Below are 11,361 nucleotides of genomic sequence, written 5' to 3' on the forward strand. Positions count from 1 at the left end.
GAGTTAGGTTATTCTTGACCTGATTCTAGTTTCTTTGGACTCTGCTCTCAGGATAAAGTCAGAACAGATTAATCCTGACCCTAAGTAACAGACTCATTAAAAGAAAATTTTAGGCTGGGAAAATAGGAAGTATGATAATTAAGGTCCTGTTTTTTAAGGGGCGCCCACACTGGGTTGATGAAAGTAATAGTACCAGCCAAGCTTGCTGCTGGTACAAAGTGATTTCCCTTGTCATACCTCGGACCAGCCAGGATATGAAAGCAGGTGAAGTCCCACATCCTCCTCCTGATAGCCCAGCTAGAACTCAGGAACAAGATGGGGCCAGGCTGCTTCGCTCCAAACAGACTCGTATTCTAGTACATTTGCCTTACCAGCGGGGGCTAGAAAGAACAGTCGTCATCTCTAAAAGGTTCTAGAAATCAGGGAACAAAGTCTTAGAGATGGATTTCCCAGATGTATCACCTCCTCCGTGGCCCCTGCCTCTTCCCATGCTTCCTGGGACCACACCAGGATGCAGCTGATAATTAGGAACACAGTTCAAAGGCTAAAGGATAAATGATTTCTCTGGATTTACAATCTTCTCTGAAATACAAATGCTGATTAGATGTATATCTAGTCAGTATGTGAGAAAAGACCTTGAACCTTCAATAAACACTAATTGTTTTTCCCACGTCTGGATTTCTTTAAAGATTTTGTTTTTTTTTAATTTATTTATTTGACAGACAGAGATCACAAGTAGGCAGAGAGGCAGGCAGAGAGACAGGAGGAAGCAGGCTCCCCGCTTGAGCAGAGAGCCCGATGCGGGGCCCGATCCCAGGATCCTGAGATCATGACCTGAGCCGAAGGCAGAGGCTTTAACCCACTGAGCCACCCAGGCGCCCCCACGTCTGGATTTCTTAGAAGCCACATCACTCACAGTTCAGTCCATCTTCCATTTCTGCCCTCTGGTCTACTTCTAGTCTAAGCCCACAGACAGGTACACAGCTCACCACAGTTTGTCCAACACCCTGACAGTGTTTCATTTCAAACTCTAATCTCTACATTGTAATTAAAAAGAAAATTCTGCCAGTTTGCTTCCTGATGGTCTCTGCCGCTGAAAAAAACAGGTATCCAAAACATACTTTCCACTGAGACTCAGAAGCTAGATATACAATTTTAAAAGGAAGAAGAAGTGGGCTCGTGGCTGTGTATGTATCAGCCAGCCACCCACCTGGGCCCAGCCATCAGCCATAGCTGCCGAGATGGCTGGAAACACCCAAGTAGGACAAGAAAGGACAAAGGTAGATCTTTCTACAGCATGATGGAGAGATGATGGACTTCACAGCTCCCAGACTCCAGAGCATCCAGCCAACTCATTACCCATGTTTCAACCCAGAGTCATTTTTCCAATCAGGACAGCTGAAGCTGAGGGGCCTCTCCCTGTGGCTCTTCATAGTCTTCCCAGGGTTTCAGCTGGGGCCCAGGGATCATCACCGTCTGAAAGAGCAGGAAGCTGAGTTACCTACCATCCAAGCCCATGACTTACCCAGAAGAGATTCACCCTCACCTCCTCCATGGAAGACTCCCCTTCCTGGTGCTGCATCACCCCTTCTCTCCACTAGGTGGAGCCCAACAGGGGTGGCTTAAGATGGCATAAGCGCCCCCCAGCTCTCTGAAACCACCCTTACCTTAAGGATGGGCTGCTTAGGGGGTGCCCACCGGGGAACGATCTTGCCGTGCATTCTCCAGCTCCCATAGGGATTTACCAGGTGCTTTTCAAACACAACATACTCCAGGACATCCCTGGGCACATCTTCCTGTCCATACATCAGGCGGCCAAACCGGTCATAGATGGCCAGAGTCTGCAAGGATGAAAGCAAATCTGAACTGTAAGTATTCAGAGTTGGTTTCTTGTTTTGTTTTTATTTTTCTTTGTTTTTAATTTTTTTAATGCCACACAACCCATCTGAAAACAACCATAACAAAAACTTCTAATGGGTAGGAGAAATATTTCAGAATTCTAAATCTAGAATAATTAAGTGATCAACTGCAGACACTACTCCTGGAGGGTTTTTGACTAGGGCTGGGGAGGTGGGGGAGGGAGGATCAGGATGGAGAGAGTATCCTCGCACCTGTCTTAGCAGAGCTAACATCTAGCAGTGGGCTGGGCACGCTGACTGAGCAAGGAAGACCACAGTGAACCATTCCTTAGAGCCCAGTCTTAGAGTCCCTAAGACTCTAGAGGCAGGCACCCAACCTGAAAGTGAAGAAAAGCTAGGAGGAAAGCAGACTGGTGCCTCTACCTGCCGGGTGTGCAGACGGACAGTGATCTGGCCATATATGTTGCCTTGGTTCAGCAAATTTGAACAGCGGACCTGAACCACCTGCGGTGGCTCTAAGGATTCTACGAAGCTCCAGCGGACAGTCTTGTACGTGATGTCCCAGACCATGTCCTGAGGGCAGAGGAGAACAGGTCAGCTGGGGTTTTCCTTTCCTTTAGGGAAGCTGGTGCGTCCTTCCTTAAGCCCACCTCAAAATAATCGTATTTACCCAGATCAACAACTCAAGACCCACCTACCTTCTTAAGCAACCTTCTTCAAATCAGTTGAAAACCACACTCCAAAATGCCAACTTATCTAATATGCCATTACCCTCTCCTCCTTAAACTCTGTTCTTTTTTAAAGATTTTAAGTAATCTCTACAGCCAACATGGGGCTTGAACCTACAACACCGAGATCAAGAGTGGCACGCTCTACCCACAGAGCCGGCCGGATGCCCCTCCCTTACACTTTCATAACCTGCTAGTTACTGCACGTGTATCTGTTGACTGCATACATGTTGTCTTATCCCCCTCACCTGCTGACACTGAAGAATGGGATTTTACAGAGATATAAAGGCTAGCCGGCGAGGACCAGATCATTATACGTGACCACAGGGAGATGAGGCTGAACGGATAGAAACTGAAGTTCTTATTCTTTTTTTTTTTTTAAAGATTTTATTTATTTATTTGTCAGAGAGAGGGAGAGAGAGCAAGCACAGGCAGACAGAATGGCAGGCAGAGGCAGAGGGAGAAGCAGGCTCCCTGATGAGCAAGGAGACCGATGTGGGACTCGATCCCAGGACGCTGGGATCATGACCTGAGCCGAAGGCAGCTGCTCAACCGACTGAGCCACCCAGGCGTCCCTTATTCTTTTTTTTTAATGCTTTTTTTTTTTTTTTAATTTACTTGTCAGAGAGAGAGAACATGCGCACACACAACCAGGGGAAGTGGCAGGCAGAGGGAGAGGGAGAAGCAAGCTCCCTGCTCAGGAGCCCAATGCAAGACTCAATCCCACGACCCTGGGATCATGACCTGAGCCAAAGGCAGACACTTAACTGACTGAGCCACCCAGGCGTCCCTAAAGTTCTTATTCTTTTTTTTTTTTTTAGATGTTATTTATTTGACAGAGATCACAGGCAGAGAGAGAGAGGCGGAAGCAGGCTCTCTGCTGAGCAGAGAGCCCAATGTGGGGCTCGATCCCAGGACCCTGGGATCATGACCTGAGCTGAAAGCAGAGGCTTTAACCCACTGAGCCACCCAGGCACCCCTAAAGTTCTTATTCTTGAACCACAGAGCACCTAGCACCCAGTTAACACACTATGTAAGCTTCATGAATGCTCACTAAATCCTTTATTATACTGCAGGCGCACAAAGGGCTGCCTAATATGGCCCACACCGTGACCTCAGCCCCCACAGCCTGAGGTTTCAGTACTGCTTGCTGTGGGACTTCCTCCTTCCTTGTCCACAGAGCCCTTACCAAAGTCCATGGCCAAGTCAGTACCATTCACCCCAAAACAATGGAACTTCAGCTTTTGCCTTTAACTTCCTGTATTTATGAAACTGATCCTTCTTAAACCAGAGGTGATGTCTAGAATCTGCCCATTCAGGAATCCCACAGTTCTAAGGAAGTTGAGGACCTACCGGAAAACAGTTTTCAGTTACCAAGGTATGAAGCCGGTCATGGTCTGAGCTAAAAAAGAAAAAAATATACATCACTGGCTCTTGCTTTATGATGCCACTTCTGAAAGCTAAAAATGGCCCTCAATATGGACAAGTCTTTTTACAAACATTTTTGCATGCCTACAATAAGCCAGGTAATATGCTAAGTCCCGAGCAAACAAAGATGAACATGGTTAAAAGACCCTGAAATCTAATTGCAGAGTGAAGTTATGTTTGAATCTCAAGAGCAGAAACAAATTTCTCAGAAAATACCCGGCATCCTTAGGAAGGGGAAGAGACCCTCACAAATCCATCACAAAAAAACAAAAAGCTCATCTCCTCTTACCTCAGACACATCACCAATACCAAGTGGATTGGCCTTGCACCTTTGACTTTTTTTTTTTTTTTTTTTTAATAATCTCTAACCCAACATGGGGCTCAAACTCACAACCCTGAGATTAAGAGTCACCCATTCCACTGACTGAGCCAGCTGGGCGCCCCACATCTTACACTGTCTGTGAACCCAGCCAAAAGACAAGCAGCTGTCTTTTCTGGTCCTTTCCTTCCACTCCACCCGCACCTCCCCCAATCCTTGCTGCTACCAGAGTGACCCAGTCATGCTGACTCTACCCAGTAATAGCAAGAAAATAGACAGCAAACCCCAGCTCCTGGATCTATAGGATTTTAGAAGGTTCCTAGCTGAGGGGTTTCAAATAAACCTGAGGTCAGGCATGAATTACTGTCTTTCAGATATACATTCATGACTTTTCCCCACAGTTTAATACCTCCTGGGAAGTTTACATCTTTGTTCCTTCAAACAATCTTGTCCCTAATCCCAGAGTGGGTAAGGGATTAGTTCTGTTCACGTGCTTCCTTTGCACCTCTACTCCTAACAGGAAAGGTTATCTCCCCCAAGTCATTTCCCCCACTGTAGCTCTAGATTAGACTAGACCAGACTACCCTGAGTGGTCATGACAACTACAGCAACCACCAGGCCTGGCACCCCTCAATGAACTCTTCCTCCTCACTATCCTGGCCTTGAGATCTTCAGTAGAAATAAACTCCCTTATCTAGGAGTTCACTTAGCATTTATAATAGACTTGCACCAAAAAAGAAAAGGAAGATACTCATTTCTGGCAACATAATGGACTGAGTGCATGTGAAACTATTCCCACTATAAACATCTAGAAATGCTGGATGGAATGTAATATACACAGATACACACACATTTTAAAATGCTCTAGTTCAGGGACGCCTGGGTGGCTCAGTTGGTTAAGCAGCTGCCTTCGGCTCAGGTCATGATCCCAGCGTCCTGGGATCGAGTCCCACATCGGGCTCCTTGCTCAGCAGGGAGCCTGCTTCTCCCTCTGCCTCTGCCTGCCACTCTGTCTGCCTGTGCTCGCTCTCTCTCCCTCTCTCTCTCTGACAAATAAATAAATAAAATCTTTAAAAAAAAAAAAATAAAATAAAATAAAATAAAATGCTCTAGTTCACATGAAAGGTAAATCTCCTAGGTGCTAAAAGGAAGGAGAGCTAAAACCAGAATGGAAAGACCACCACCTGACATCATGAAAGCATATGGGATGGTTAAAGGGATCTAGAAATAGGATATGATGGCTGGGAACAGACTCTTCCTAAATCCTTGAACCCTCAAAGAGCAGGGAGTTGGAAATGAGAGTCCTGCACCTGCAACAAAGGAAGATTACAAAAATAGTAGAGAGATAAAGCTTCTCTCCGTCAAGGGCTGAGCTGGGGGTACTAAAAAAATTAAAGTACTAAGCCCATGTTATACTCAGATTTGGACACAGAACTTATGACACCTGTATGATGAAAGAATTCCTAAGATATGAAATTAACATTAAAAACTGAACCTAGGGGGGCGCCTGGGTGGCTCAGTGGGTTAAGCCGCTGCCTTCGGCTCAGGTCATGATCCCAGGTCCTGGGTTCGAGCCCCACATCGGGCTTTCTGCTCAGCAGGGAGCCTGCTTCCTCCTCTCTCTCTGCCTGCCTCTCTGCTTACTTGTGATTTCTCTCTGTCAAATAAATAAATAAAATCTTTAAAAAAAAAAAAACAAAACTGAACCTAGGGCCGCCAGCTGGCTCAAACACACACCAAGACTTATCTAGATCACTCTAGAACTCTTAACCAAAGGAAAAAAAACCTGTGCCTAGAATAACAGCTGCTGAAAACATAACAGGTATAACACAGAATTCACTTACTTGTTCAGACAAAGGTGAGCTTCAATAAAAATATCCTTAGCTTTTTCAGGGAAGTCCTTTATTTTAAAATTCGGATCATGTTGTCTTATCTTCCGGACTCTGTAAAATTAAGTATGAGAATCATTTCTTTTTCTGCCTTTTAAGTAAGCTCCATGCCCACGGTGAGGCTTGAGCTCACGACCCCGAGATCAAGAGTTGCATGCTCTACCAACTAGGCCAGGCTGGCACCCCAAGAATCATTCCTAAAGACCTTATACACTATCCATAACTCACAGTTTACATTAACTGTCATTAATGTCTGTCTACTTATTCAATAATTGTTTTCTGAATGTGCCAAGTCCTGTAAAGTCAATCTTCTAATTCACACTTACATCAATCATTCTAAAGAAAGACCAAGGCTTCTCATAGTGAAATTTCAGAATTCTGGCATTAAAGAAAACATCTTATAAGCACTAAGAAAGAAAACACAGATTTTACTCAAAAGCTCAAGAATAAGAATGACGGCAGGCTTCTAACTAGAAACATTAGAAGTTAGAAAGACAACAGAGCAGTGCTGTTAACTGAGGAAATTCTTTTTAGCTCAGAAATGTACACCTGGGCAAATTATAAATGAAGTGGGAGAGTAAAAGACTGTTTCTTAGACATGAATGATTTCATGTGTCTACTAAGCGCCCTTTCTCAGGAAGCTGCTGAGGAATGTGCTCCACCAGAATAGCAGAATAAACCGTGAAAGACAGATGTAAAATCCAGGAAACAGGGAAAACAACATCAAGGCGAGACAAAAGGACTTATCAAAAGGATGAGAGAAGTAGATCCCAAAAGGTACAGTGGGCCTGAAGACCAATCAGTCCAGATAGAAACAAGTAAGAAAGGGCCAGGAGGGATTTCTTCTTGAAGATGAAATTAATAAAATACTTGATGCTTTCAATGCACTGAGAAGAAATTTATATGACCAGATATTCCATAAGCAAATGAGAGGGAAGAAAAAAAAAAAAAAAAGACCACACTTAACTCCTGAAAAAAACATATTATGCAGGAAAAGTCATGACAATGTCCTGCACGACTCCGCTGTCAACAGTATTTTCATAGTTATAATAATGTAAACAGGGAATTCTGATCTAATCAAAGTGTTAGATATACTGGAGGATGAGAAATACCATGACCAACTGAAATTTATCCCAAGAATGCAAGGTTGGCTTAACATTCAAAAATCCATTAATGAAATACAATGTATCAATAGAATAAAGGGAAAATATCACATGATCATCTCAGTAGACAAAGAAAAAGCATTTGACAAAATCTGACACCCCCTTCATACTTTTTCCGCCTCTGAGCCTTGCCTGTGCTGTTGTCTTCCTAGAATGCTATTCCTCACCATACCTAGCTAACTGCAACAAATCCTTTAGGTCCCAGCTTTTTTTCTTGCTTTTAGGTGATTTTGCTTTTAATTTTTTATTTTTAATTTTTTAATTTTTTTTTTAAAAATTTTATTTATCCGCTTGACAGACAGAGATCACAAGTAGGCAGAGAGGCAGGCAGAGAGAGAGGAGGAAGCAGGCTCCCTGCTGAGCAGAGAGCCGGATGCGGGGCTCGATCCCAGAAGCCTGGGATCATGACCCGAGCCAAAGGCAGAGGCTTTAACCCACTGAGCCACCCAGGCGCTTTTAATTTTTTAAAAAATTTTTTATTTTTTATTAGCATATAATGTATTATTAGCCCCAGGGGTACAGGTAGGTCGCAGCTTTAAATGTCATTTCCTCAGGGAAACTCTCCCTGAACTCCCAGACCAAGTTATCTTTCCCTGTCATGTGATCCCATAGCACCCATACTTACTATACCTGTAATTATTTAATTGTGTGCAATCAGTATTTAATGGCTGTTTTCCTCCCCTAAATGAAAACTCCATGATAAAACCACATGTGCTTTGTTCATCATCATCATGGACCCTACCACCAAAGAGCTCACAGTCCTGGAGAGAAATACGTGAGAGGAAATCATCACAGCAGAGTTACCAGAAATAGTAGGTGTCAGTGCACAGTTACAATTACAGTAAAGGCAGCTCCAGAAAGAGTCAGGGAAGGCTTAAAAGCATACACGATGCTCAACTGGTTCTTGAGAAATGAGAGTTATCAAGTAAAGGAGAAGGAAGAAGATATTTTCAAGGCAAAGGAAGAATGCACACAGACACAGAGTCATAGCACAATACCGTCAAGGAACTGGCAATTAGTTTGGAAATGTTGAAGTTTAGGATGAGAACAGTGTAATAAGAAGATGACCGTGGAACGGAAGATAAGAGCCCAATTTACAAAAAGCTGTGAATACCACTGAAGTCTGGATTTATTCTCCAGATAAGAGAGAGCCACAGAAGAGGTTTAATGGAAAGATGATATGATAAGATCTGTATTTAGAGAAACAAATTATGGCTACATGAAGAATTAATAAAGACTCAATATGCTTTTGCACAAAATCTATAAATGATCCTAAAGAACCTTTGAGTGACAAATACTAAATGTTTCCATCCTTGCAACTAAAAGAGACTAAGAAGGTTTTGGCTTCCGCTCCTTATTAAGACCTAGTTAGCTCCGTAAAACAGGTCTGTCTTTTTGACCCTTTTTAGCTTTTTACTCTCTGTAGTTCAAACTCTAAGGTACTCCCCATAAAAATATGCTTTTCTTATTATTTTAAATTTTAAAAAATATGTGATCAAAAAAATGTTCTACGAACTTCTAAGTCTCCCCCCTCAACTGATATGACAAAAAGACCAATGAAGGTTGAGAGGCTAAGAATCAAAAAGCCCATATTCTTCTACATTAACTAAATTCTATTACAGAGAAAAATATACAGTTAAGTTATCAAAGGAGTTATGTCCAACCCAATTCACCTAAGATGGCCTCGCTGGATTAAAGTAGCAACAAGAAATTTGTGTCCTAATACCGATTCCCGGTTGTTCCAGACACCTACGACAATTGTGATGCCACCTTCTTCTTCAATCGCTCACTTCTCTGTGCCAGTCCTTCCTTTGCAAGAGATGACAAGCGAGCATCACCTTCTGGAGGAACATAGGTGTCAAAGATACCAGCTGTAATGAAAGAAGAATACAAGAAGGCATTGATAGATTGAGAAAGAAGTCATTTTGAGGTCATATAAAATTAAGAGATACCATAGCTATAAAGTAGGCTAATAAAGTAAACTTCCATGCAAAGGGAGCTCTGTTGCATTACAGAAAGCAGAATAAGGTAATTTAAGTCTTCTCTCAGAGCCTCAAGTTCTTCTTGTACAAAATGGAGAAACTTTACCCTTGCCTTCTAAGAACAGGTGTGTAAACAAGATCAAAGATGACCTCATGAGGGGTGCCTGGGTGGCTCAGTGGGTTAAGCATCTGAGTTTTAAATCTGGCTCAGGTCATGATCTCAGGGTTGTAGGATCCAGCCACAAGTAGGGCTCCGAGCTCAGTGGGGAGTCTGCTTGAGACTTTTTCCTTAAGCCCCTCCTCCCACTCATGCATGTGCATGCTCTTTCTCTCTCCGGAAGATAAATAAATATATTTAAAATATGGTATACAGGGGCGCCTGGGTGGCTCAGTGCCTTCGGCTCAGGTCATGATCCCAGGGTCCTGGGATCGAGACCCTCATCGGGCTCTCTGCTCAGCAAGGAGCCTGCTTCCTCCTCTCTCTCTGCCTACTTGTGATCTCTGTCTGTCAAATAAATAAATAAAATCTTTAAAAAAATAAAAAAGAAAAAGAAATACCACACCTCACCTGTACAGGCCAGATGTAGGGGACGCTCCAAACGTTCTGGAGGAATGACCACACCTGCTTTCCGGGCAAATTCCATAAACTCCTTTTCTGATTTGAATTTGGGTTTATAAGGAGGAGGTGTGAAACGTTTCTTAGTTCTCACTGGAACTACAACTGTGGACTGCGTCACCAGGACTGGCTGTAAGACAGGAAAAGGTTATGATAAAGGTGACCGGGAAAGAAATCTATCTTGAACAAACTCTAAGTGGATAAGAAGGGCACATCCAAAGAATGACTTGGGAACAATTATAAAGCCACATACGATGGGGGAAACACTTATGGGTGTCTTAACTAGAAGCCCGTAAGCAACCTTTACTAACACCACTCAACATCTACTAAAGGCTTTCCTCTGGTCCGTTCCATTGTACACAACTATGCAAAGTCCCAGGGATGCAGAGCTGATTAAAACAAGGCTTCTGCTTTCAAAGAACCTTCAGTCCCATGGGGAACTTAAACATAAATCCAACACTGAAAAGAGAGGAATGCTATTATTAAAGGGTAAGAAAAGTCCTCTGCTTGGCATCTCCCTTATATTTACTTGGATTACATCCTGCTCATTCTATTGGGAGCCCAACTGTAAACTTCATTCTGCCATTCTAGCTCCCAAAAGATCAGCAATATCTTTAAAGCCCAGACCTCTCTTCTCTCTGACTTAGAGTTTTGCTCAGTCAGGTACAGCGACAATATGAGACTCCCTCCTTTCAACTGTTCAATTTGTTCATAAGAACCAAGGAGAAGAGAGCCCAGCTTCTAAACCATGATTTCTTTCCCCTTTAATACTTCCCCGCTAGACAGACCCAGAGCAAACTAGAGAAACTTCATCCCGAGAATATGCTCGTCCTCGGGGTCTTTACGGGGGTCTCCCCACGCCGCCACTTAGCTCAGTAGCTGGGTCCCGTCTACTTCAAACTCTTCCGTAACTGCGTGTGATTTGTATCGCCCAAGCCCACCAAGAACAACTGCAAAACGAGTATTCCCCTCTACGCTCTGGTCCCAGCCCCTAGAATCCTACCACCCGGTCCCGACCCACCTGACGAGACCACCATCCTAAAGCTTTGGATAAACAAAACAACCCTCGCGTCATGGGGGCTGCCATTTTGTTCCCGCAAAGGCCGCTGGGATGGGGACTAAGCGTTAAGAGCCGAGGGCAGAGGAGAGGGCGCATAGGGGTGGAGCTTCTCCGGGTGTGGAATTTTCCAGGGCGCGCGCCCCCCGCTGAAGTATGAGCGGCGTGAACGCGCACGTGCGCGTCGTGGGGGGAGCGCGTGTGGCCAGAGAACGGATTGTGCGCGTGCGCACTTAGAGGCGTTGTGGGTGGGGCGGAGAGCACGGTTGTCACGCGCCAGAGCGCGCTGGAGCGCGAGCTGCGCCTGCGCTTGAGGCCTT

The 11,361-nt window shown here is 44.2% G+C and overlaps 1 protein-coding gene across 1 annotated transcript; it reads right to left on the reverse strand.

Moving 5' to 3' along the window:
- Positions 1-993: 993 nt before the first annotated feature.
- Positions 994-11,157, reverse strand: MRPL45 (mitochondrial ribosomal protein L45). The gene is made up of 8 exons (XM_047708469.1): positions 11,006-11,157; positions 9,937-10,114; positions 9,140-9,257; positions 6,179-6,277; positions 3,941-3,989; positions 2,283-2,432; positions 1,668-1,841; positions 994-1,476 (listed from the first exon to the last, which is right to left on the reverse strand). The coding sequence occupies exons 1-8, from the start codon at positions 11,138-11,140 to the stop codon at positions 1,390-1,392; spliced, it is 990 nt and encodes a 329-aa protein (XP_047564425.1). The 5' UTR covers positions 11,141-11,157; the 3' UTR covers positions 994-1,389.
- Positions 11,158-11,361: the final 204 nt, after the last annotated feature.

This window comes from Lutra lutra, chromosome 16 (genome assembly GCF_902655055.1).
Source record: "Lutra lutra chromosome 16, mLutLut1.2, whole genome shotgun sequence".
NCBI lineage: Eukaryota > Metazoa > Chordata > Mammalia > Carnivora > Mustelidae > Lutra > Lutra lutra.

What these genes read in the sequence shown, in the direction of transcription:
- MRPL45 (XM_047708469.1), bottom strand. Translation starts at nt 11,140, where the DNA reads ATGCGCCCTCTCCTCTGCCCTCGGCTCTTAACGCTTAGTCCCCATCCC. An exon ending in TAGGATGGTGGTCTCGTCAG is followed by an intron (nt 10,115 to 11,005) that starts GTGGGTCGGGAC and finishes CCTGTCTTACAG; the next exon opens with CCAGTCCTGGTGACGCAGTC. An exon ending in CTAAGCAGCCCATCCTTAAG is followed by an intron (nt 1,477 to 1,667) that starts GTAAGGGTGGTT and finishes CTGCTCTTTCAG; the next exon opens with ACGGTGATGATCCCTGGGCC.